At 65.2% G+C, this 24,202-nt stretch overlaps 1 protein-coding gene across 1 annotated transcript; it reads right to left on the reverse strand.

The window, feature by feature from the left end:
* Positions 1 to 4,001: 4,001 nt before the first annotated feature.
* Positions 4,002 to 23,095, reverse strand: ALS2CL (ALS2 C-terminal like). Its single transcript, XM_054729863.1, is given in 27 exon segments — positions 4,002 to 4,406; positions 4,408 to 4,439; positions 4,891 to 4,987; positions 5,282 to 5,431; positions 5,514 to 5,557; positions 6,254 to 6,296; positions 7,206 to 7,379; positions 8,294 to 8,362; positions 8,859 to 9,016; positions 9,203 to 9,299; positions 9,398 to 9,571; positions 10,589 to 10,719; positions 11,476 to 11,553; positions 12,602 to 12,713; positions 13,632 to 13,793; positions 13,887 to 13,985; positions 14,313 to 14,378; positions 14,615 to 14,811; positions 15,295 to 15,361; positions 15,494 to 15,552; positions 15,937 to 16,056; positions 16,650 to 16,781; positions 17,239 to 17,404; positions 17,845 to 17,910; positions 18,235 to 18,427; positions 19,033 to 19,156; positions 23,056 to 23,095. Coding segments are annotated over 26 exon segments (2,919 nt in total). The 5' UTR covers positions 19,136 to 19,156; positions 23,056 to 23,095; the 3' UTR covers positions 4,002 to 4,276.
* Positions 23,096 to 24,202: the final 1,107 nt, after the last annotated feature.

Consider the following 24,202-nt stretch of genomic DNA (forward strand, 5'->3'; position numbering starts at 1 on the left):
TGCTTATGGCACAAGCACTGTGCTTTATGAGAAACTCCCAGATAATGCCCCCCTCACAGCAGGGCCGAGGCAGTCCATGTCCCTCGAGGCCTGGTTCCTCGTGTAGCCGAGGGCCTGCCCAGATGGGCGAGAACCAGACTGATGTCGGCTGCTGGGCATCAGGGTCTCCTTCCTGACCAGGAGGCTGGCAGTATTTCATAATTGTCCAAGTGTTTCTGTTTGGCCTCTAAAATGAAGGGTGCAACAGGAGTGTGGCGCTTCTGGAACCTTCCCACTGTGCCCAGCGCGGCCGTGCCAGGCCTGAGCCCACCTCCGGGTGTGCCCTGCAGCTTCTCTGCTGGTAGCTTTCCCTGAATAAACATAATTGCACAGCCCGGCCGGCATGGCTCAGTGGTTGAGCGTCGACCGACAAACAGGAGGTCACAGTTGTATTCCTGGTCAGGGTACATGTCTGGGTGGCAAGCTCAATCCTGTGTGGGGCGTGCTGATCAATGACTCTCATCATTGATGTTTCTCTCTCTCCCTCTTATTCTCTCTGAAATAAAAAAAATAAAAACCCAAAAACGTAATTGTAGGTTTATACCCTGAGTGGTGGTGGTGGTGGGTGGTCCATGCCCGAGGTCATGACCCTCCCAGCCCCAAGGGCTGCCTTGGAGGACAGTGCCCGTCTTATAAGGACTTGAGTCAGGGAGAGGGAAGGCCCGCCGGTGTGGCTCAGTGGTTCAGCATCGACCCATGAACCAGGAGGTCACGGTTTGATTCCCGGTCAGGGCACATGCCCGGGTTGCAGGCTTGATCCCCAGTAGGGGACGTGCAGGAGGCAGTCGATCCATGATTCTCATCATGGATGCTTCTCTCTCTCCCTCTGCCTTCCTCTCTGAAATCAATAAAGTATTAAAAATACATTTTTTTAAAAAAGAGGGAAGGATGCAGAACTGAGGGAAGTAAAGCCCATGGAGAAGAGAGAATTGTTCTCTGCAAAGACTCGCACAGGAAGTAGAATTCACTCCTTTGATTCACCGACGTCATTCCGCGGCCTCCCAGGCGGTTAATGCAGCCAGCGCAGCCAGGACGTGCAGCCACAGATGAGGCCCGTCTGCAGTGAGGCCCTCAGCCACGTCCTCTGGGGCCTGGATGCAGCAGGCTGAACAAATCCCATCACCCACCAGCGGTTTCTGCCTCAGGAAGCCAGGTGGCGCTCTCTCAGCCCGAGGGATTAACCCAGGTGTGGCAGGTGTACCAGCAGCTGCAGACTCCAGCTTGGCCTGCAGGAGGCCTGGGGACATCTATCATCCTCAGCAGCCCTGGCAGCGAGTCGAGGCTGCCCTGAGGTTGGCCGGGGCCCAGGTGGTGTCACTGGTCACTCCAGCTACAACCAGGGGCACATCTCACGCCCCCTTTTCCGAAGGGATGACCCGTTGCAGAGAAGAGGCCCCAGGTGACGCGAGTAGTTTGAGTCAACAAGGCCTCGTTGTGAGGTCTGCACAGCTCTCTGGGGTTTCTATGACAACACCCTAAGGCACAAGTCAGTGGTCGGCAAACCGAGGCTCGAGAGCCACATGCGACCGACACCCCCACTTCTTCTAACGCCACTTCTTCAAAATACCCAGGCCGAAAACCGACTTCTGCGCATGGGCCACGAAGTTTCAATCGCAATGTACGTGTGCGCCCGCATGTGGTATTTTGTGGGAGAGCCACACTCAAGGGGCCAAAGAGCCGCATGTGGCTCAAGAGCCGAGGTTTGCCCACCACTGGTCTAGGTCAGCGGTTCGAAACCTTGTTTTGGCCACGCCCCACCTAAGCATCTCTAAAATCCTGATGCCCCACCCCCGTGACATAGAATTCTTACTCAAAAAGTGAACTACTCATGTGGAGGAAGCCTAAAAGGCCATGAACTTGGTCTAAACACACTTCCAAAGAACATGGCATCCATGAAAGAGGAAAACAAAAGAACAAAAGGACAGTTGAAGTACTGAGGAAGAAATCACTAAGAAATTGTTTTAAAAAATAATATGAAGTGATATGAAAAAATAGCAAATAAAGTTTCAACACATGAGACCTGAAAGGGATGTGTCACAATATATATTTATATACTGTACATGCGGCCCCTAGAACCATAAGAAATGCAAAGAATTCACTGTTAATAACTTATTCTCGAATTGCTCCCCTTAAAAATCAAGTTGCCCCCCTGTGGGCATGTGCCCCATTGGGAACCCCTGGTCTGAGTCCTTTTTCCGGTTACAAAGGGGCTGCTGGGTCCCTGCTGGGTCCCAAAAGGGCTCTGGGTCCCCTGCCGGGCGCCAGGAGCCTGGGGGGTGGGGGGGCAGGTAAAGGCAGGCTCCCAGGGGGGAGTCCGGGTGGGACAGTGGAGGGGGACCCGGCCGGGGAGCCCAGCCGCGTGGTGGCCGTCAGCAGCAGAGGCTGGGTGGGGAGACCCCACCACGCACCCCCGGGCACAGGCGTGGGGGGCCGCCCGCCGGGTGTGCAGCGCCCTGCCGCTCCGGCGGGAAGCCCAGCCTCTAAAATGACGCGCGTGGGGACGGACACACACGGACCAGGGACTGCGGGACGCGGACCCGCTGCAAAGGCGACCCCTGGTGGCTAAACACGCTCAGCGCACCCGCCTGGGCGCCACTGACCGGTTTGTAACCTGGCGCTGGTGGCAATGGGGGCGCGTCCCGCATCCCGCATCCCGCCCGGGTCTCCGGGTCTCCGGGTCTCCGGGTCTGTCTTTCTCAGCCCAAACCCAGGCCCTCGCGGGGCGGGCAGCCCCGTGGTCCCGTCGGAAAGCGGCCCGTGGGCGTCGCGGAGCAGCTCTCCCGGGCCCCTCCCCTCCCTGGCCCGGGGACCAGAAGTCCCGTTTGGGACCCATTCTGAAGAACTTCACCTCGTCCTCGTCCCCACGGTCCCTGCGCACAGAATCCTCAGCCTGGAGGCAGGTGGGACCGGAAAGATGGAGGGCGCCGTGGGCCCGACCCTGAGTCCCTGGGAGCCAGCGACTCCAGGTGCTAACTCGACTCCAGAGCGAGGCCCACAGGCTCCCTGCAGGCCACCACCTCCACCAGCCTCCCCGGCACCCACGAGGCAGGCAGGCAGCGGCCTGGCTCCAGGCGGCTCCTCAGTGAATGGGCGCTGACCTCCATGGTCAGTTTCCATCTCATGCCAAGGCCCCGCCCGCCGCCCCACGTTCTGTTGGAGGTCTGATGCCGGCCTGGCTGCCCCCGACTCTCCTGAAGCCCTGAGAGGTCAGTTCAGCGGGTGCAGGGCAAGGCCCTCCCGGTCCTGGAGAATCTGAGCTCCTCCAGGGCCCTGTCCCGGAGGCGGAGGCAGCGGGCGGCAGGCGGGGCTGGGAGGTGCAGGGCTTGCCCGCTCCCCTGGTCCAGGCGGAGAACTAGCTGGGAGAGGGCGAGCACACTGGTCAGTGCCCTAGTCCTGGGTCAGCCTGAATGCCCACAGCTCTCTGGGGAGCCTCCCTCTTCCTCAGTTCAGCCCCCTTCCAGGGACCTCCGTGGGGCCCCACTGGGGCTTCTGGCAAAAGCAGAGCCCAAGACCCTGCTTTTGGTGACCCCAGTTAGACAGCCGCCCCCCCCTTTCCCCCGTAGGCGGCAGCGCAGGGGGGCCTGGGTCTCTCGCCGGCTGTCCCGCATCATCTGTCTGTGGGTGCCCCCCAGCCACCTCCCCAGCCCGAGGCTCCCGGTGGGGATTCAGCCTTGGGCTGAGGAGGGCTGGGCTTCCTCAGAGCCGCCACTTGCTTCCGTCCAGGGTAGGGCGCAGGGAGGCCCGGCGGCTGCACAAACCTGCCTCTCCCCATCTTCGCCTGGCGCAGAGTCAGAAAGGAGACAGGTCCCAGGAGACCACTCGTGGGAAAAGGCTGGTAGACAGAGGGTCACCAGAGGGGTCACCAGGAGCCTCTGCCCAGGAGTGGGGAAACGGACGACACGGACGGTGATGTGAGAATCTCAGGTACAGCCCAGGACTTTCAGAAGGACTCCAGCAGCAAGACAGATGAAAGGTCCTTTACAGACAATCAAGTCCATTTTACAGATGGCAACATTGAGGCTCAAGGACTTGAAAGCAAGGCTCAGGCGAGGAGAAGCCAGTGGCTCCTCACCCCCAGCCTGCGAGCCACTGCAGGTCAAGGTCACTGGAGGCTGGTCTCGTGGCAGAAGAAGGGAAACCACGGCTCTGGGGCCACACCTGTCACCCCTCACCCGCATCCCAGTCGGGGCTGCAGCACATCTCCCTGCAAGAAACTCATCTCCTCCAAGAGCACCACCTACAGGGCCCATCCTGCCCTCTGCTCGCTGCACAGAGTCCACGCGGCCTGCTCAGCACTACACCTGGTCCAGCGGAGGCCGAGCGACCGTGGCTCCCTGGAGTCCCGGCAGGTGGGCAGTCGATGCATGTCGGCCGTCCCTCTGGATGTGCTGGTAACAGGACTGGAGGGAGAGGGGAGGGGGAGGCTGCTGTCCTGCCCACTCCCAGCCACTGCACGGTTTCGGGCGGTTACCAGGTGCACCCCCCACCCGGGCCTGCACCACCGTCTCCACCTGGGCCCTCACCACAGGCTGCAAGGAAGTGGGCCCCCCTCCCCCATGTGCTCGGGCTGCAGTCTGGACCACACTCGGGCCCTGGGGTGCTCGGGCTGCAGTCTGGACCACACTCAGGCCCTGGGGTGCTTGGGCTGCAGTCTGGACCACACTCAGGCCCTGGGGTGCTTGGGCTGGGATGCACTTGGCTGCCCCCAGCCCCTTTTCACAAGGGCAGGCCCAGAGCTCTGTGAGGGTCCCTCTGTGGAGGCACATGTGTTGTGGGAGTGAGCTCCCTCCCATGGCGGTGGCTGCTGCAGGGAGGGGTCTGCCCAGTGGCCAGGGCATCTCTGTCCCTCACCTCGAGGGCCGTGAGCAGGAAGTCATACCGGCCGCCCGTGTGGCTGGGGTCCATCATGTCCCGGGTCAGGTGGATCTCGGCTCCCAGGTGCTGGATTCTGGAGAACCACCCGCAGTGAGAGGGAGAAGGGGCCGCCAGGGACAGGCCCCGCGGCTGGGGGAGGAGCGGGCCTGGGAGGCGGGACACCTGGGCGAGGTCCCTGCTCTGCTCTGACGCCCACGGGACCGGGGTGGCGCCCTGGGACCCGCTTCTCTCTGGGCCCCAGTGTGCCCGTCGGCACTGAGATACGAAGAAAAGCAGTGACGTTCACAGCTGCTGTTCAGTGTTGGGAAGGGGGGTGGGAGGGGGGGGGGGGAGGCCGGGGGAGGGACCGCTCCTGCATGCGGCTCACCGGGCGCGCACCGCCACGTAGATGAGCAGCGGCAGCAGGTCGTCCATGGGCAGCTTGTGCTCCTGGCCCAGCACCTGGGACACCGCGGCCTCGATCTCCTCGTACGTCCTCTCCAGCGCCTCCAGCTTCTCCCGGGGGTCCACCGTGGTGCTGCAGATCCAGGCCCCGGTTCAGTCCCCACGGGGCCCCCCCACGCCCGCCTCCCCCCACCCTGCCCAGGGCCCAGACTCACACGATCTTCTGCAGACACTCGGTGGCAGACACCAGGGAGTGTCTCTGTGGGGCGGGGGGAGCAGCTGGTGAGGCCCCAGTCCCCCAGCTCTGTCGAGTCCCCTCCCTGGCCACCCACCCATCCCCATCAGTGGCTTCAGCACAGCCCTGCCCAGAGGGCTGAGGGCACGGGACAGCTCTGCTGTGAGCCTCAACTTACTCAGCTGTAAAATGGGGAAAATGGTCGGCAGGAGGTTGGGAGGATCAAAATGGATAAAGAAGATAATAATCCGAACAGCCACGGTGGCTGGCTGCGCCCAGTTCTGATGGCCTATGTCAGTGGCTCGCAACCCCAATTTCTGATCCTCCCCGCGTTTCCGACCCGTAGGTCTGGGGGGCCCGAGAATCTGCTTTTCTAACAGGTTCTCAGAGGCTGCTGCTGCCTGGGGAGGGCCAGCCCGCTTCCCCCGCAGCCGACGAGGAACAGAGCTCAGCACTGGGCCCACAGCCACAGAACCATGACAAGGTGGAGCCTGGGCCGGAGCCTGGTCACTGTGGGCCATCAGCCGCACCCTCACCCCCACGGCAGTCAGAGCCACCGTGGAAGCCTGGCGTCCCCTCCTCACCCCTCCGCCCCTCCTCGGCCTCTGCAGCCTCTGACCAGCAACCCGAGGTAGAAGCTGGGGAGCTGGCGCGAATGTAGGGTTAAGCTCAGGGTGCAGGCCTCCCCTCCCTGGGCAGGTACAAGGCCTGCTCTCTCACCTGATTGGTCGTCAGCATGAGGTCCTTGAGAGGCCACAGGTGCCTGAAATTTAAGAAATGCAACAGGACGCTTTGCCGAGAGGAGGGGGCAGGGTCTGCGGTCAGAGGGCAGTTCCCAGCAGGGCCGCGTGCAGACATGGGCCCACAAGGCAGCCCAGAGCACGTGTGTGCAGCCCAGGGCAGGGAGAGGCTGGGAGGATTCCTGGAGAAGGTAGACCTCCCTCTGGCCCCAGCATGAAGGCAACGTGGCAGCTGGAGGGTGGAGAAGAGACACCTGGGAAGCCAGCGGCACCTGGTCTCTGGGCTGGTGACTGGTCAGATGCAGGAAATATTCCCCACGATGGAGGGGAAATGGGGTTTGGGGGGAGCACTCTCCCCGAGTGACAAAGACCGGGCGTGGGAGCAGTGCCCATGCCCTCATCCCTCCGAGTATCCGTGTTTGGGAGGGATGCTGAGGAGAAAGGTGTTGTGGGTAGAGGGAGGCCCTGCTCTGCCCCTGGAAGGTACTCGGTTTCCCCTTGAGGATCTCCCTTCCCAAGAGCCAGGAGCAGGCGAGCTTGCCCAGCCCCAATGTAGACCCCGAGGTGGCCCTGGCCACTCTGGGCACAGCCAGCATTCGGGGAGCACTCAAGGCCCAGGCCAAGCCAGTGAGGGACTCAGGGGGCTCTGCGGAAGCTGCTGGGCAGGGGACCCAGCTCCTTGTGGAGAGTGAGGGGACTGAGCTCGGAGAGGTTAAACCTTGAGGGGCAGAAGCCATACCCGTCACCATAGGGGGAGCCAGAGACCGACCAACACACAGAGAGACGCTGCGTCCCTGCACCATGCAGTGAGCGCCTGGATCAGCCACACCTGAGTCAGACCCGCCCCCCCTCACCCTGAACTTGGACGCACGGCCAACAATCCCGTCTTTGCTAAAGACAACGTGCGTGTGCCCTCCGCTGGGGAGGCTTACTGCTGCACATCCAAGAGCTCCAGAAGCTGGGCGTCGGGGAAGAGGCTCAGGTTGGCGATGCCCTGGCTGTAGAGACTGTCCTCTCGCTCGTGAAGCAGCAGGTAGAGCGTGAAGAGCTCCGAGTAGAAGCTGGGCAGCATGAGCGGCAGCACCAGTCCGTGCACCTGCCGGTTCCTGAGCGACAGCGACCAGACAGGTGGGGTCAGCAGGAGGGGTCTGGTGCTGGTCACTGCTTGAGCTGCCCTCCAAAGAGCCCATCCTGCTCCTGGTCCCGCCACAGCGTCCCCGCCTCCGGCCTCCTCCCGTCCGAGGAAACCCCCGGCCAGCCTGGGCTCAGCCAGCACGGCCGACGCTCTGCCACCTGCTTCTCGTGCGCCCGAGAGCCGGCGCGGCAGGTGGGGCAGGACTTATCCCATTTCACTGGAAGCAAACCGAGGCCCCGAGTGGACAGGGACTGGCAGCAAAGCCCTCAGCGGCCCCTCCAGGACAGTCCTTCCTGCCTCGTGTCCTGTGCTTCCTGGGGCTCCAGGGGAAGCCCCCCAGTGCCAACCCCACGCCCAGGCCGCCTGCAACGCAGTGACGAGGGGCCTCTCCGCTCAGCACCTCTAGGCCTGGAATCTGAAGGCCAGTCGTACAGTTTGATCTCGGGGGTCTGGGGGAGACAGATTTAATGACCCACGTAACTTGCTGTGTGACCTCAGACTCGGCCCCTGCCAGGGCTCAGTTTCCCCATCTGTGCACAGGAAGGAGGGCACCTGGGTTGCTGCCCACCTGTGCGCACCTGAGAGCTGGGGCTGGATTAACACATTCGGACAGAGAGGTATTTGGGGCACTGCCTGCCCCCCCACCCCCGCCCCCCGGAACGGAGGGTGTGGGTCATCGCTCGGCTCATGGAACAGGTCATGGGTCCTTCTGACCCTTGAATGCTCTCTGAACAACGCTTGGTCCTAGCCTTCACTCCCCACACTTCCCCAGAAGCATCCCTTTCCCTGAGGGGCCCGGGAGCCAAGGTGTGGGGACTCCCTAGGCCCGGGCGGGGGCGGGGGCAGGGGGGGACCTCACAGACCCCGGGGGCCTGGGGCAGCCACCTTGTCTCTGCGTCTTCCTCTTCCGCCGGGGCCTCGCCCTTGCGCTGTAAGGCAACCTGCAGCAGCCCCCTGCAAGCCAGCGAGAAAGGGGCAGTGTGGCCGCCAGCTCCCACAGGACCAGCGCGCCCGCCCGTCACCAAGGGCGGTGGCTGCACTCCAGACCTGGGGGACCTGGGGACACAGCCTCCGGAACCTCAGGGGAGGAGCCTGGGAGGACAGGCTGCCCGGCCGAGTCCTGGCCCCTCTGTGACGATTCTCGGGGTGCAGCTCAGCCAGGACTGGAAAGGCGGCCCGAGTCCAGGGTCAGGCTTAGCCTTCAGTGGGGTCAGAGTTGCCCTGGGGTCAGGGGTCAGCCCAGGGCCTGATTGGGCCTGGCCATCATCTCCCCAGCCTCTGCTCCCCAGCTGCACACTGACCAGCCCACCCCCTGGTCCCTTGTCCCCCCAGATCTCAGGGGGAAGCACCATTGCCGCCCTGGGTCCAAGCACAGCCGATGCTCGGAAGGGGCTGAGCCCACTCCCCCGGGCCACAGGGCAGCGGCTGCCCACGTGTGCACGGGGCTCACCTGTAGGCGGCCCAGAGCTCCTGGGCGTGCTGCTTCACCTCCTCCTGGGCCAGCCCCTGCAGGTGCTTGCTGGCCCCGAAGCCTGCGTACGTGGCCTGGAAGGTCAGCATCAGCGTCCGGAGCAGCTTCCCCAGGGGGTGCAGCGAGCTGCTCAGGGCCTGCCAGTGCGTAGCAACGGAGAGATGCTCAGGGCCGGGGCCTGGAGCCCAGCGGGCCCGACGAGATTCCCAAGACTGCGCCCATCTCATCCCTGGGAACACTGAGGCCCTCTGAGGAGGAGGAGCCCACACCTGGCCCCTCGGGCGGCACCAGGGGCCGTGAGGTCTCCCAGCCCCAGGCCTCACCTTCCGGAGACACTGCTGCAGGGCCTCGGGCTCCCGGTGCCATGCCACCTCCTCCAGGATGTCCTCCATTCTGCCCACACCGTCGTCCAGCAGGGTCCTGAGGCGCCATGCACACGTCCCTCAGCCACACGCCCCCGGGCACCCCCTCCAGGGAGCCTGGGTGTCCCCGTGGGTGCGGCACACGCGCCGGCTCACCTCTCACAGCACAGGTACTCCTGGGACTCCCGCAGCTCCCGCAGGCTCTGCACGTGGAAGCCCAGCAGCGCCTCCTGCAGGTCCCCCGGGCAGCCGGCACGCACAAAGTCCCGGAAGGGGCCGCAGACACCCTGCCAGCGGCTCTCCACAGGGAAGGCACCCAGGCCCAGCTGCCTGCGATGGAGGCGTGGGGGGCAGGGGGAGAAAGGGAGCTGTGGTGGGCAGGCCCCTGTCCAGGCCCCTGGGGAGTGGGGATTGCCAGCCTGGCCCAGAGTCAAGGCCAGGAAGGGGGGATGGATTGGGGGTACAGATGGGGCTCCCTCCAAGGCTCCAGCAGGAGAAAGGAGGCCGAGGAAGGACAGCGAGAATCTACCGCTGCTGGAGAATAAGGACCACCCGGAGCCCGGGAAAGGTGACAAAGACCTGAGAGCCGCGGCCCAGTGCGGAGTGTGGTTTGGTCTGAGAGAGATCAGCTTCCCCGCCGGGAGACCCGCTCTCCCTCCCACCACTGCCCGTGCCTTCCTGAGCTTGACCCCGTCTTAGCCAACAGGCCTGGGGTCGAGCTGGGTGTGTCCGGAGCGCTGGCCTCCCGTGACACGCTCACAGCCTTTCCCACACCTGCTCCCACGGGGCTGGTCACGCCTCAGGGTTGCCATCATTCTGGCTCCGATGTCGGGGAGGAGCATGCAGGGACGGTGGGTGAAGGAGCTCCCTCCTCACTTCGGAAATGCTGGCTGGCGCTGCGCCCCTTGAACCACCACCACACAGATGCCCTCCTCAGTGCAAAAGCACGTCTCCCTCTCCACTCAGCAAGTTTCCTTCTCCTCCTCGGCTGCCAGGGAACGCGGAGCTAGACGAATGCTCAGCCATCACCCTGTGGCCTATCTGCATCTCCCTTTCTTTCCAGCTCAACTCACACTTCTGTTTCCTACTTTATTCTTGTTTGTTTTGCTTCATACGCTGTTTTGTACTTTTCCTAGGAAAACAGCAGGGTCTAAGCAAAGCCTACGTGGACTTTTCTCCAGTTTTGTGGCACATGGAGTTATCGCCACATGGTCCTTGATTCCAAGTCTCTGCGTCAAGGGCTGTGTGCCCCGAGTTCTCTGATGAGACCTGCGCCCTTGGGGTGGAAGCAGACACAGAGACACCCCAAGAGGCTCCGAAAGCTGGGCCAGACGGCGAGGCTCTCACCTCTTGCAGGTGCTGCTTGGGTCGGGCGGGGGTGCCGCCATGTCCAGGACGCCCTGCGTGTACAGGCCCCTCCGGGCCACGCCGTCAAAGGAGCCCTCCAGGGTGTAGCCATTGGGGAAGGTGACCTTGCCCTGGAAGCCGGAGAGGGAAGCAGGGATGTCTGTCTTGTCTGTCCAGGTGCCCTTCCATCCAATCACGACCGGCCTCATGCCTGTGCATCCCGTGTCACAGAGGTGAGGGGCCGTGGGTGGCCTTCCCTCCACCCATTTAATCTGCCACCCAAGGGGCTCACGGTCCTCCACCCCCAGCAGCTCCCCACCCGGAGCTGTGCCCTTCCCCAGGGGCCACCTCTGGGGTAGGAGACGGGAACTGGGGAAGAGGGACTCAGCTCAGGGGGAGCACCACCGCTGTGGGCCGGGGCGGGGGGCAAGCCCAGAGGTGGGCAGGGGTCTGGGGAGGGCGTGGGGCACCACCGGCTCTGGGGAGGGCGATGCGTCGCTGCCTGGGGCTGTTCCATTCCTAGCACTCCTGGTCCCCAGGCCGGTCAAATGCCGGTCATAACAAAATCAAAACAGCCCCACGTTGCAAAGGGCCCATCAGGACACACTGCCTCCTGCTGGGTCAGCCGGGGCAGGAAGACACCGGGCACCTGGTGGAGGGCAGGTCCCAACGGGGAGACGTGCAGAGGACGCCGCCGGGGCACCAGCACTGCCCACCGCCTTCCGCCTCCCACCAGGACCAATCACCCACAGCAGGAGGGTCCCGGGTAGCCGGCGGATGGGAGAGGCCCTTCCCTGCCTGCTCCCACTGCCCCGGCCCCAGCCCTGTCCCAGGGGGAGGCTCAGACTCCAGTCCTGGCCTTGGCATCGGGGGGGGGTGGCCCTCACCTTCCCCAGGAGGGTCAGGTCCCTGGTGAAGGTGCCCTCATACAAGGAGTCGTCTTCTGAGAGGAGGGTCCCTGGGCCCTAGGGAGGGAAGCCAGCAAGAGGGTCGGTGGGTTCAGAAGGGCCAGGAGACATGGGGGGGGGGGGGGTAGGAAAGGGAGTGGCACTGATGCGTGGGGAGCAGGGTCCTGACCCTGTCACACCTCCCGGGACTGTGCTGGGTGGGATGCCAGCCCTCGGCCAGCTCTGCACCGCGCACGAGCCCCCTGGACCTCATCCCGGTCGCCCTGGACACCACCCTGGGCTGGCTCCTCCTCCCGGGGCCTCTCTCAGGAAGCCTCCTGGGGAGCCCTCCCTTCGCCCCCTGGCTCAGGAAGTACTATGAACCACCCCACTTCCTGCCACTGACTCGGAGGGGACGGTGGAACGGATCCCGGGGAGCCTGTAGCCGAATGGGACACTATTTCTGTTCTTATTTCTGCATCTCGTTTATGTGCCCGCTCTCGTCTTTCCTCCTCCATCCTCTCAGAACAAGGTGCAGCATGAACAAACAAACACACACAAAGCAACAACGCCTGGGCCCTGGGGTGCTGGCGGGGGAGCTGGCGCGGGGTGCTGGCTCAGGACCCGGGTCTGAGTCTCAGCCCTGGCACACGGCGGAATGTGACAGTGGGCAGTTCTCCGACCTCCCTGAGCCTCACGTGAGTCATCCCTACACTAGGGACAATGATGGGGCCCACGGGGCCGCTGGGGGATCCCCGAGATCGTGCTGGGAGCCGCGTCCAGAGCTGGGCATCCGGTTAGGGGCCCACGAATGTTGGTGCACGGGCTGCTGGCATCACCGCGGCCCTGCCCTTTGCTCTCACTGCTTCTCCGAGGCTTTGCCACAAGCAGGGAACCTGAATTGCTGGTGGGGAAGCCGAGGTTGGGAGGGCCAGGGACTCAGCAAGGCCAGGGGAGGGGGTTGCAGGACTGGAATCCTGCCCAGCACCCAGGAACCCAGCTTCCCTCCTCATTCACCCCTGACCACCTCAGCTCGGCCTCAGGTCCCAGAGCAGGGGCGGCACTCAGCCCAGAGCAGAGAGAAGGGAGCTCAGGACACACGAAACACGGGGGTCACTCCACTCACCGCCATCTTGTCTGCCTGGAAGGTCCCCTGGTAGCAGACGCCTGACTGGGTGACCAGGAGCCCCGGGCCATGGCGCTGGTCCGCCTGCCACATGCCAATGTAGCGCTCACCCCTGGGGAGGGAGGTGGCCAGAGTTAATGACAATCGTTCCCATGTACCTTCTGTGTGCTCTGGTGTGTGTGTGTGTGTGGCCATGGTCAGCAAACTGCGGCTCGCGAGCCACATGCGGCTCTTTGGCCCCTTGAATGTGGCTCTTCCACAAAATACCACGGCCTGGGCGCGTCTATTTTGAAGAAGTGGCATTAGAAGAAGTTTAAAAACTTTGGCTCTCAAAAGAAATTTCAATCGTTGTCCTGTTGATATTTGGCTCTGTTGACTAATGAGTTTGCCGACCACTGGTGTAGGGGGTGATCGGCGGGGGTCAGGGGTGGGGTGGAGGCAGATAAGGAGCAATGACATCGCCTGAGTCCATTCAACTCAGACGCCAGGCAGGTGAAGTCAGGCCCCCCAAGAGGGTGGGGGAGGGAGAGAGCCTGCCTGGGGGAGGCATCTTGGCAGGCTTCCCGGGGGAGGCAGCAGGCAGGGCAGGTGGAGTGGGTGCCATTCAGGCAGGTGCAGGGCCATGGAGGGCAGGGTGTGAATGGATACACATGGATGTTCAGTGTCCATGAGGCAGGGGGCTGGGGGGGGCACACAGGCGTCACCGTGGGAACAAGGTCCAAGGCGAAGCCTCAGATGCCAGGCGGGGACCCTGAGCCTGGGGTGCACCCCGAGAGCCTGAGGGGGGCGGTCCTCCGATGGGGCCAAGCCAGGGGGTCAGAGCTCCTTCCAGACAGCATGAGGGGAGGGGCCGGAGCAGCTTCCGGAGCCGGAGACAGCCAAGGGAGGGGCGGGGCGGGGAGGGAGGACCGGACACTCAGACAAACAGACGGACTTCCCGTGGCAGGAAGCCGGTGCCTGAGGCTGTGTGGTCCTGAGGGTTTTCTCTGCCCCCTCCCCCCCGCTCCCGGGGAGGCCGCAGAGCGCTCACCTGTCGCCGTCCTCCTGGATCCCGTAGCCGCTCCTCTGGCCCCTCTCCCAGTGGCCCGTGTACTTGCAGGGATGAGGGGCCTGCGGGGTGCTCTCGAGGACCCCAAAACCGTGCCGCAGGCCCGCCTGGAAGTAGCCCTTGTACACCTCGTCAGCGCCGTACCTGCAGAGGGTCACCACGGTGGTCCCGCCTCCCGGAGCTCGGCCCAGGGGCGTGCCTGGACCGTGAGCCCGCCCGCCACGGCCCGTCACTTACTCACAGACGCCGTAGCCACACATGCTGCCTTCCCGCCAGTGGCACTTGTAACAGTCGAACGTGTCCTCGGAGGCCTGGGGCACCAGGCAGACGCCAAAGCTGTCAGCGTGGGCGGGCGGAGGGAGTCAGCATACCCTCATACCCTCCAGGCCTTTCTCAGACGATGGGGAGGCTCAGTGCTCAGCCATCTCCTTTCCGGGGGCCCCTCTCAGGACACCCCCAACCTGTCCCACGCACCCTGGGAGCGCCTCTGGCCCTGGACCACGCGCCCGCGGCCGCCCGCTGCAGGGCCTCGGCTTCCCTCCGGTACGAAGACGGGGGCTGGACCGTTTGGGTTTGGGAATCTAGGATGGGGCCAGGCTGTGCTGTGGGCAGGGGCGCGAACCCTTCTCCCGCCCACACGCTCCGCTTCGGCCCCAGCCTCACCCGTGCTCCAGGCCCTGGCAGAAGCTGCCCACGTGGTTCTGCCCGTCGGGCCACTTCAGGGTCCCCCTGGAACACAGGCGAGGCCGGAGGTCAAGCCCAGCAGACCCGTCCTCCATCCCACACGGTGCCCGCCGGCCCTGCCACTGGCTCTCAGAGGCCAGTCCTGTCCAATGGGACGCAGAGAAGCTCTGGGGACAGAACTGACCAACTGACCACGGGAATAAGAGCCCGTGGTTCCGCCCGAGGAAGGGGGTCCATGTGGGTCCTGCCTGCCCCTCTGACCCGGGAGCCCGGTCACTCACTTGCCGTGGGGCCGGCCCCGGCACCACTCGCCCTCGTAAGTGGCCTGGCAGAGCCGACCCTCTGCCAGGAAGGTGTACGCCACGGAGCGGCAGGTGGGGGTCTCGCAGGACGCCAGGCCCGCCCCCAGCACCGGGAAGTCTTTCTTCCCACGCAGGGCCTGGCACACGGCCTGGGTGACCATGTACCGCCAGATCACCTGATGGGACGGGAAACAGCACAGGTCGCGTTGCTGGAGGCAGCCCGCTCGGGAGCCTTCCGGGGTGACGCCAGCACGACCCCCTCCACCCCCCGACCTCCAACCCGTCTGCCACTTGGAGGAATCGCCAACCACTCCACGCTGCACCCTAGGGCCCTCCTTCCACACCTGAGCTCCCTGTTGGCAGTTCCAGGGCCTGCCTGGGGTTGGGGGGCTGGGGGGGGTTGGGGGTGGGAGCAGGCAAAACCACCTGGCAGGGATCCCAGGCCCCAGCTCTGGCTCCACAGAGAAAAATACCAGCCTCCATGGCATTCTGATGCTCGACCCCAGGCTGACCCCTGACCTCCTCTGACCACGACCCCAGAGGCCTGACACACCCACGGAGCCTCAGGTTGTATACCTGTGCCCTCCCCTCCCTTCCTGTCTCCCTCCCCCACTCCCCTGGCCCCACCCCCACCCAGTTCATAGTTCACCCACACTCACCAGGTCCTGGGGGCTCTTGGAGCCAAAGAAGAACTCCTCTTCCGGAGTGAGGAGGTGGAACGCGCACCTAGACAGACGGAGTGGCCAATAGGCTCTGTCCAGGGGGCTGGGGGGGGCCCCCATTGGAGCCTGGGGGTACAGGCAGGTCATGGGGTAGAGGGAGGGGAGGCCTGGGGTGTCGCTGGAGGAGACTGCTCACCCGTCCTGCTCGCGATCCACCCACACCAGCTTCAGGTCGAAGGTGTGGGCACTGTGACCCTGGGAACAGGACACGGGGTCATCCAGAGCCCAGACCAGACGCTCAGCTCCTCGGGCCGGGCCGAGCACCAGCCTGCGGGCGGCACACCCCGTGTCCCAGCTGCTCGTCCCGCAGGCCCAGCCCAGACCCCACCACCCTTACCTGTCCCCGCCTCCAGGGCAGCCCCTTCCCAGCCCAGGCCCGGCCCCCCAACCCTGCTCCATCTCAGCCACCAGAACAGGCTTCCGGAGACGCCGCTAGGCCCCACCAGCCCCTGCGGGACCCTCTCCATGGATCCCGCTGCCTGGGGCTGAGCCCTCACTCCCACCTGCTTCTCCCTTTCCCTTTCCTCAACCAGACCCAGGCCCCACGGTGGCCCCCAGACCTGGGTCGGCCCCACCCACCTGCAGAAGGACGAGGATGTCATCGAAGAGCAGCGCCCGCTCTGCCCGCAGTGGGGTGACTGTCACGGGGACGTCCTGGCTGTCTTGCAAGAGGCGGCGAGCAGGGGTGCAGAGGGCATCCTGGCGAGGGGGGCAGGGCTTGGGTATCCTGGATGCACCCATGCTGGCCACTCCACCCCCCGCCTCCCCACCTGCTGGAGGCCCCCAGGTCACATGGACACGGATGGACGGTGACGGGCAGAGGCCTGGGGTGATCCCAGCCCCTCCCAACAGGGCCGCACGAGTTCTCTGAAGCGTCGCTTGCCCTCCCAGCCCACCTGCAGCCATGGCCCCCCAGCCCCTGTCAACTCTCACCTGACCTCCCTCTGGCAACTCTTGCCCCCTCCCCCCTCCTCCCCCCCCTGTTCTCCTGAGTCTCTATCCTAGGCCCCAAGCCTGGCACAGGGATGTGCCCCTGCAGGGACAGTGCGTGGCACGGTGGGTAGGGACGTGGGGGGGCAAACGTTTGGTGGCATCCCAGGAGAGAGGGTCAGCTCGGCTGGCCACTCTTGCCCGGATCCAGCTCTCGGCCGGGCCCAGGAGGCGCTCAGCAAATGGGTGACCATGGCCTCATGGCCACCCGGTCACCACCAGCCCGCTTCCCGATGGGGAAGCCACGGGCAGGCTCCTGCCCAGCGAAGCTCCTGCCCTGACGGCCCTCGGGCCCCCCTCACCCGCAGCCGGCTGCTCAGGGTGTGCCAGAGGGCCTGCGTGGCCTCGGCCTGGTCCAGCGCCTGCTTCATGAAGGACTGGAGGTCCCCAAAGAGGGCGGCCGCGTGCACCACCAGCTCCCGGGCAGGGTGACGCTGCAGGGGAGAGAGCAGCCAGGCAGGGCCTCTCAGAACCTCCCCCCGACCCCCTCCAGGGCTGCCCGGCTCTGGCCTGCATCTCAGCCCAGGGCACCCTCTCTCCCCACAGCTCCTCGGGGCGTGGCCGGGGCACAGATCTCACGGGGAAGCAGGACGCTCCAGGCCTCCCCAGCTGGGCCTGGCCCTGGGCCCTCACCCCCAATATGACTCCTCGTCTGCGCCCCGGGTCTCTGCCAGCTCCGCCAGGGCAGGGCCAAGAACCTCGGATGAGCCCAGGACAAACGTGTCCCTCCAACCCCCTCAGAACAGGGCCACGTCCCCACAGCCTGGCCGGGTCCTTCTCAAACCAGGTCCCCGCGTTCCGCAGGCGTCCTGAGCCGGGGCCCTGCGTCTCCCCAGCCTCGGCCGCCCACAGGCCACAGGCTGGTGAGCAGCCCTGGCCCCCGCCACTCACCTCCCCAACGGTGTCCCCGAGGCTCCGCAGGAGGAGCGCGTACTTCTGCACGTGATGGGTGAGCGGCTGGCGCAGGGCCTGGACCAGCGCGGTGCCCATCGAGCCCTTGGGGTTCACGCCCCACAGGAGCTGCCGCAGGGCCTTCCGCTGGCCCCGCCAGTAGTCTCTGAGAGAGGACGGCCACACCACCTCACTCCTGCATCCCAGCGCCCGCCACCACCGCCTCCCTGCCCGGGCGAATGCCCCCCCCTCCCAGCTCCTGTCCCAGCCGCCAGCCCTCTCCCAGCCGGTGCACCCAGAGCCCCAGTGGCCCCTGGAGATGGGGTAGCAACAGCTCAGCGTCTCAGTGGGTGGTGACCACACCCTCACCCAGGGAGGTGTGTCCCCGCCCTGCCCCAGGTCACCCCTGGCTTTGGACCCCTGGCAGCTGCTCGCTAGGTTTGCCTCCCTCTTCCTGTCGACCAGTGAGGAGCTGCCAGAGCCAGGAGTGCTCAGGCCGAGTCCTGGGCCCGGACGCTCACTGCTCTGGGCAGAGCTTCCCCCCACTTCTTTCCCAGATGCTCCCCCCACCCCCACCCCCCGGAGGCCCCGCAGCACCGAGCTCACCTCCTCTGCTTCGCTGCCTTCTGAAAGGCCTGCACCACCACACAGCTCGTGTAGGACTTGATGTACCTGCAGACAGGACGGGGCACCCTGTAGGCCCGGCCCCTGCCCTTCTGGGACCCCAGTTCCCACCCTGCGTGGCTGAAGCCCTGAGGGCCTAGACAGTGGCCTGGCTCTAGGCACAGGCGGCCTGGGGCCCTGACAATTCCAACTCACAAACACTTCCTTCCCGGGGAGCCCCGGCTCAGGCCTGGGGTACCCGAGCCTGCGCAAGACTGGTGCCTGAGCCCACAAAGGCCAACCCTGTGAGCCCCACCCCAGGCTCAACCAACCCCTTGCCCAGCCCTGACCCAGGTCAGCACGGCGGCCCCGACACCGTCCTCGCGGTCTTACTCCATGTGGACCTGCAGGACGTGGTCGGCTTCGCGCAGCAGCAGCAGGGACTCGAGACTGATGGCGTCCGGGTGGCGCAGCCGCTCCCGCAGCGAGCGCAGGCTCCGCTCCGTCACCTCCCACAGCTGCTGGGCGCACCCGTGCAGCTGCTGCAGGAGCCGCAGGCACTCTCTGCCCCGGGGGTCCGAGGGCTCTGGCGGACACACCCACACGGTGAGGGGGGCAGGGAGCTCACAGAGGCCCCGGGGTCACCTGAGGGCCAGCGGCACCCCACAGCCCTGGAGCTGCGGCCAGGGTCCTGCATCCCCGGGGACCTGGGACAGGATGGGGAGCCCATACGCCCCCTTGAGCTCAGCAGGGGAGCAGCAGGCTCATCTTGAGGCGTGACCACAAGGGCTTCCTCACCAAACAGGACAGCGCCGCTGACCCAGGGCACCGGGTACACTCACACCCTGGGCCTTCCGCAGGGACTGCAGGGGCACGGACACAGCCCCCACCGGAAGGCACCCGCCCCAGGTCACTCAGTGAGACCCAAGCTGGAGGGACACCTGCTTCCCTGTCACGCCCTGGAGGACGAGGGTCCAGCCTGCTCCCTGGAAGAGGTGGGACCATCTCTAGGCACAGCTGGGTCTGAACTAGGATGGGGCTCACGGCCTGGCCCCTCTAAGGAGCAGCCAGCCGCTGGGGGCCAGGACCCCAGTCCCCTCAGAAGCTGCAGCTCAGAGGCCCAACCAGGTGAGACTCCTGCCCCAGGACAGCGCCTGTGTCCCCACCTCCCCGCTGGAGAATGGGACGCACCGGCCGTGAGCAGGGGCTGGAGGACGAGGTTGCTGATCCGGGCGAGGGTGGCCGAGAAGACTTCCTCCTGCTGCAGCAGGGCCGCCTCCTCAGGGCTGCACATGCCCGGGTGCTGGCTCGGGGCCTGCCAATGGGGCACCAAGTAGAGCAAGACAGCGCCGGGCCACGGCGTCCAATGCCAGCCCCCTCGGTGTGCACCAGAAGCAAGGCCGTGGCTACCCCACGTCGGAATGGAGCGATGAACCCAGGTCACCTCAAAGAGAAGTTCCCAGTCTGGCCCCTGCCCCCTCTCCACCTGGCCCAGCTGAAGGGACCTGAGGAGTGGGAGGCAGGACCCAGAACTACAAAGGGAGCATCCCTGGCCTGCTCACCCCTGGGCTCCGAGGGACACCTAATGGTGCTCCGACCTAGCCCTCTCCCCCTGGTCTGGAGAGAAGGATGTGCTGGGAGAGGAGCCCAGCCTTCAAGGCCATGGCTCAGGACTCGCTGCACCCCACAGGGCTGGTGAGCAAGGAGGCGTCTGGGGGCCTCGCGGGGTTCTGCTGGAGCCATGAAGGATAGGCAAGAAATAAAAAGGCAGAGAGGAGGACCAGGCAGGCAGGTGGGGACCATGAGAGCAAAGGCTCGTGGGCACGAGGGCCCAGCCCTGCGGGTGGCCGACAGAGCGCCATGGAGGGCCCCAGAGCGGGGGAGTGGTGTCCGTCAGCCCCGGGGAGACGGACGGTTGCAGAGGAGATGATGCCAAGCAGTGAGAGGGTGAGGGTACGGTGCTGGCACGGCCAAGGGGACCCCGAGTGGGGGCGGCTGAAAGGCTTAGAAAAGACAGACAAGAGAATGGACGCTGGGTCCCGGTGGGACACTGCTTCTCTGAGAGACAGCACCACGGACTACAAGCCACGTCTTTTATTTTATAGCCGCTGCCACGAGGCACAATAAGGGCATGATCAAGATGTTTACAACATTCCCGTGGATTTCGATCCTACTCAACTACATGCACCTGATCCAGCTTTGTCTACTTGCAGCCCATATCACTCAGCCACATGGGGCCATGTGTTCGGACCATCGGTTCAAGCTGACAACTACAGCTGTTGGCTGTAATTGTGCTGGGAGGGCTCTGCCCTCCAAGCTGGGACTTGCACGTGGCCACAAGAGGACTGTGCCCTCTCATCAGTCCAAGGCTTGAACCGTCCAAACTGTAGCCGCTCTCCACAGGTGAGGTCAAGGTGGGCGGAGCCAGACACTCCAGGCACCCCCATCCGGCTTACCCTGCTGATGGGTCCTCCTGAAGGACAGGTGGGCTCGAGCCTTTGGACTTCCCGCCCTGGAGTAAGGGACCCTCCGAGCAGGTAGGGTCAGCTGGGAAGGTGGCCTCCTGCCTGAAGGGAGGAGTAGGAAGGGGCATGGGCTCAAAGCCAGGCCACAGCCTCCACGTGGACTCAGCCCTCTCACCAGACTTGGTGCCTCACCTGGCAAAGGAGGGCATATGCCCAACTCTGCCTCTCCCTGGCACTGCCACCCCGAGACTCTGGAGTAGCTGACCTGGGGGGAGGTGGGCAAGGGATGTGATGGAGGCAGCTGGTGATGGGCAGGCAGACCCCAGGGGAAAGGAGTCTCATCCCTCCCCATGCAGCCACAAGGAGCCTACAACCCCCAGGACATCAGTTCTGGGGAGAGCTGGGCGGGTGCCTCAGAACCGTGGCCCAGGGCCCAGGCATTCCCGCCCCACCTTTCCTGCCGCTGCTTCAGGAGGGCGAGGCCTTGGGAGGGGGAGGCAGGAAGGGGAAGCAGCTGGAGCCTGGCTTCAGCTCTCTCTCTCTCTCTCTCTCTCTCTCTCTCTCTCTCTCTCTCTGCCCTGCAAGCCCAAGACCCCCTCCCCCAGGGGGAGGGGCTAGTTGTTCCAGGTCAGCTCAGGCAGGACCAGGAGAGCCAGCCAAGGGGTCTGGGGTGCAACCCATGCCTCCAGAAACGGCCGGAATGGAAAGGCCCTTTGTGGGCGACCTTTGCCCCCTCAGCTGGCAGGCAGCTGGGGTCTGAGCTGAGAGGACAGTGGCTAACGGTGGAGGAAGGAGGGTGCAACCAGGATGGGCGGTGCGAACTGGGAACCAGATCAGGGTGAGCGGGGACCTGCAGTAAACAACTCGCCAGCCACGGGGAGGTCTTAATCACCAATGACCCCCACACTCCCCTGGGGGCCAGGCAGCCCCACCCACACCCATGCCACACTCAGGAGAGCTCTCTGCCCCTCTCGCTCTGCAGCTGGGAGCTGCTCCCCACCCTGAGCTATGGCCCACACCCCAGCTGCTGGGACCCCCTGTGGCGCCTGCCCAGCTGGCCATGCCGGGCGTCTCCATAGCCTTGCTCCTCTCTGCGCCTCAGTCACCTCCTTTATGAAATGAGGCTCCAACGAGAGCAGAGCTTTTCAAACATTTACTCCCCCAAAGGATAAGCAGGTGGGAGGGAGTGGCTCTGGGTTTGGGGACCTGGTCCTCAGCCTCCCTCACCTCTCAGAGCTGCCTGATTCCCCAAAGGGACCTCTAACCCTAGGAAACTGAGTCACGCTGCCGTAAGCCTGGCTGGTGAGGCAGGGGGTGGGGAAGGCTGCAGTTGAGGCTGGGGGTCTGGTCTGGTGGCCCCCAGGTTAAGGAGTGCTGGGCTTCATCCTGCGGGTGATGAGGGGAGTATAAGGGCAGGGGTGAGGCCAGGCATGAGTACGTGTGAGGTGAGTGTGTGTGTCTGCAGGGGAGGAGGCGGTACTGAACCTGAACAGGCCAGGGACCCAGCAGGAGTCCTCCCCTCTCTGACCCGACCCACGCTCTCTGGTCAAGGCCTGGCCCTCTCTCTCCATCCAAGTGTAAGGCTCCTTAGTGATAGCCTGCACATGATGTGCATAGGGGGAAACAGGCCCAGAAAGGAACAGGAGAGCCCCGATACACTGTATGAAGAGCACATACGGAGTAGAGCCAGCTCACCTGACCTACGTGTTCCGAGAAGCTGGGCGACTCACCTGAGCTACGTGTTCCGAGAAGCTGGGCGACTCACCTGAGGACACACAGCGAGTTCCGGGGCGGGCCGGCCTCCTGCCTCCGCAGGCAGCCTTAGTGCTCACCAAGGGGTGGAGTGAGCTCGGAACCGGCCGGTCCAGGCATGCCCAGGTGAGTCAGCTGCCTGTCCTGTGTCAATCTACCCAGCAGCTGGACCTGCTCCCTTCCCTGCATTCCTGGCCTCGGTCCCTGCTGGTCCCTCTGGGGCAGGTCACCGAGGCCTCCCCTGCCCTCTCTGGCCCCTCAGCCACACCCTGTCATGGCACCCATTCTGGTATTTCCCGGTCTGGACAGCAAGGAAGTGCTGCCGGCTGTGGAGCGATGTTCCTGGGCCGCCCTGGCGCCCCCTCGACCGACCTGCCCGCCCAGTGGGTGGACAGCTAGCGAGGAGCCGCCCACGGGAGCGGGCACGGACCCCTCACAGCGGACCCGCAGTCTCCACCCCGCCTCGGCCCCAGCATCCCGGCTCTGCCCCCACCCCCGCGGCCCCAAGCTTCTGGTCCAGAGGCTCCTCCGCTCCCAGCCTGGAACACACTTCGTAACTTCCCTTCCCCTCCCTGCCCGGCACACGCAGTCATTGGATTTTCCCAAACATGGGCTCCCGTGCCAACCGCCGGGCACGAGCCTGCGCGGCTCCCCCTGCGGGCGACACCAGGCGGCGCCACCTCCTCCAGGCAGTCCCTCGGGCGAGCTGAGGCCCCGGACCCTCGGACCCTCGCGCCAGGCCCCGGCCAAGCCCCCGGGCAATGCGCTCCCCGGACGGGCCGGCGCCAGGAGGAAGGGGGCGGGGACTGCTCCTGAGCCAGTCGGGTGACCACGGGGCAGGGGGGACCTTCGGACACACTCGTGCCGCAGGGACCGAGGGGGCGTAGAGGGACGGCGACACGGCGACCCGAGGGGGCGCGGAGGCGAGAGTCCCACCTGCAGCGAGGAGAGCGCGGAGCAGGGGAGCCCCACGGGCGCGCACCTCCACCACCCTTACCTGTGCGGCGCGGCCCCGCGCGGGGTGACCGGAGCGCGGATTCTCGCCGCGGCCCGCACGCCTTCCCGCAGCCCCGCCCCTCCGCGCCCGCCCTTCCCGCAGCTCCGCCCCTCCGCGCCTCGCCACGCCCCTGAGCCCGCCCTTCCCGCACGCCCCGCCCCTCCGTACCACGCCCCGCGCCCCACCACCTCCCTCGCCACGCCCCCGGGTGTGACCGTGTGGGGAGCGAGGGCTGGCCTGGAGGTGGCCTGAGGTCTCTCCTGAGGTCAGTCCCCTCTGGTGTCCTTCCGGGTCCAAAGGCTCCTGGGAGCCAAAGAGGGGAAGGGGGTGGGAGGGGGTGAACTTGACCCTCCGGCTCCACACCAAACTCACTCAAGCCCGGCTCGCCTCGCTTCCCGAGCAAGGGCTCAGAGGAGAGCCAGCAGGGGCCACGGCTTCCTCGTCCTGGCAGGGCCTTCCCAGTCCCCATCCCCCCTAATCCCCGCCCCCCACCCCCCATTCTGATGTTCTGCCGGCCTAGGGTGCAGCCCGTGACCTCCTCGACCCGCCTTGGGCAGGGCGGCATGGCCAGCGCCACTCTTGCCTGTGACCTTGGGAAGTCCTCCTCCCCCCACTCCTGGGTCTCCACGCGCCCGAAGCCTGTGGTTGTCTGCGCCAGGGCCTTTGACCTTGGAAAGGATGGCGTAAGCCTAGTCCCGAGGACCTCCCGGAGGGGGCGGGACCAAGGTTCCCGCCTGTAACAAAGGAACCCACTGTCTGCCGCGGTACCCCTCGGAGCGGACCGCAGGCCAGTTCCCCATCCCTTGCTGTAGCACGCAGTGTCCAGGGGTGACCCGGGGCCACCTCTGCCTCTCACCGCTGAGACCACTTGGGCAAAAGGGCGTGTGCGGAGGCAGCGCAAGAGCAGAGTGGCCCACCAGCCCCTACTCAGACTGAAGAGAGAGCCTGGTGGAGGGGGTCCGTGGCCAGTTCCAGGGGTTCCAGCAGATGAGCAGGGTCTTGGAGGGTCTGTGGGTCCCCTGACACATGAGAGTGGGCAGGCAAGTGGGCCTTTGGGGCTTAGGAGGAGGGGCTAAGGGCTGGAGAGGGTCCGTGGCCACGTGTGGAGAGAGCAAGGTCACCCAGGAGCATGTGGGTGACCATTTGC

Source organism: Eptesicus fuscus, chromosome 18, assembly GCF_027574615.1.
Source record: "Eptesicus fuscus isolate TK198812 chromosome 18, DD_ASM_mEF_20220401, whole genome shotgun sequence".
In the NCBI taxonomy this organism is placed as follows: Eukaryota; Metazoa; Chordata; class Mammalia; order Chiroptera; family Vespertilionidae; genus Eptesicus; species Eptesicus fuscus.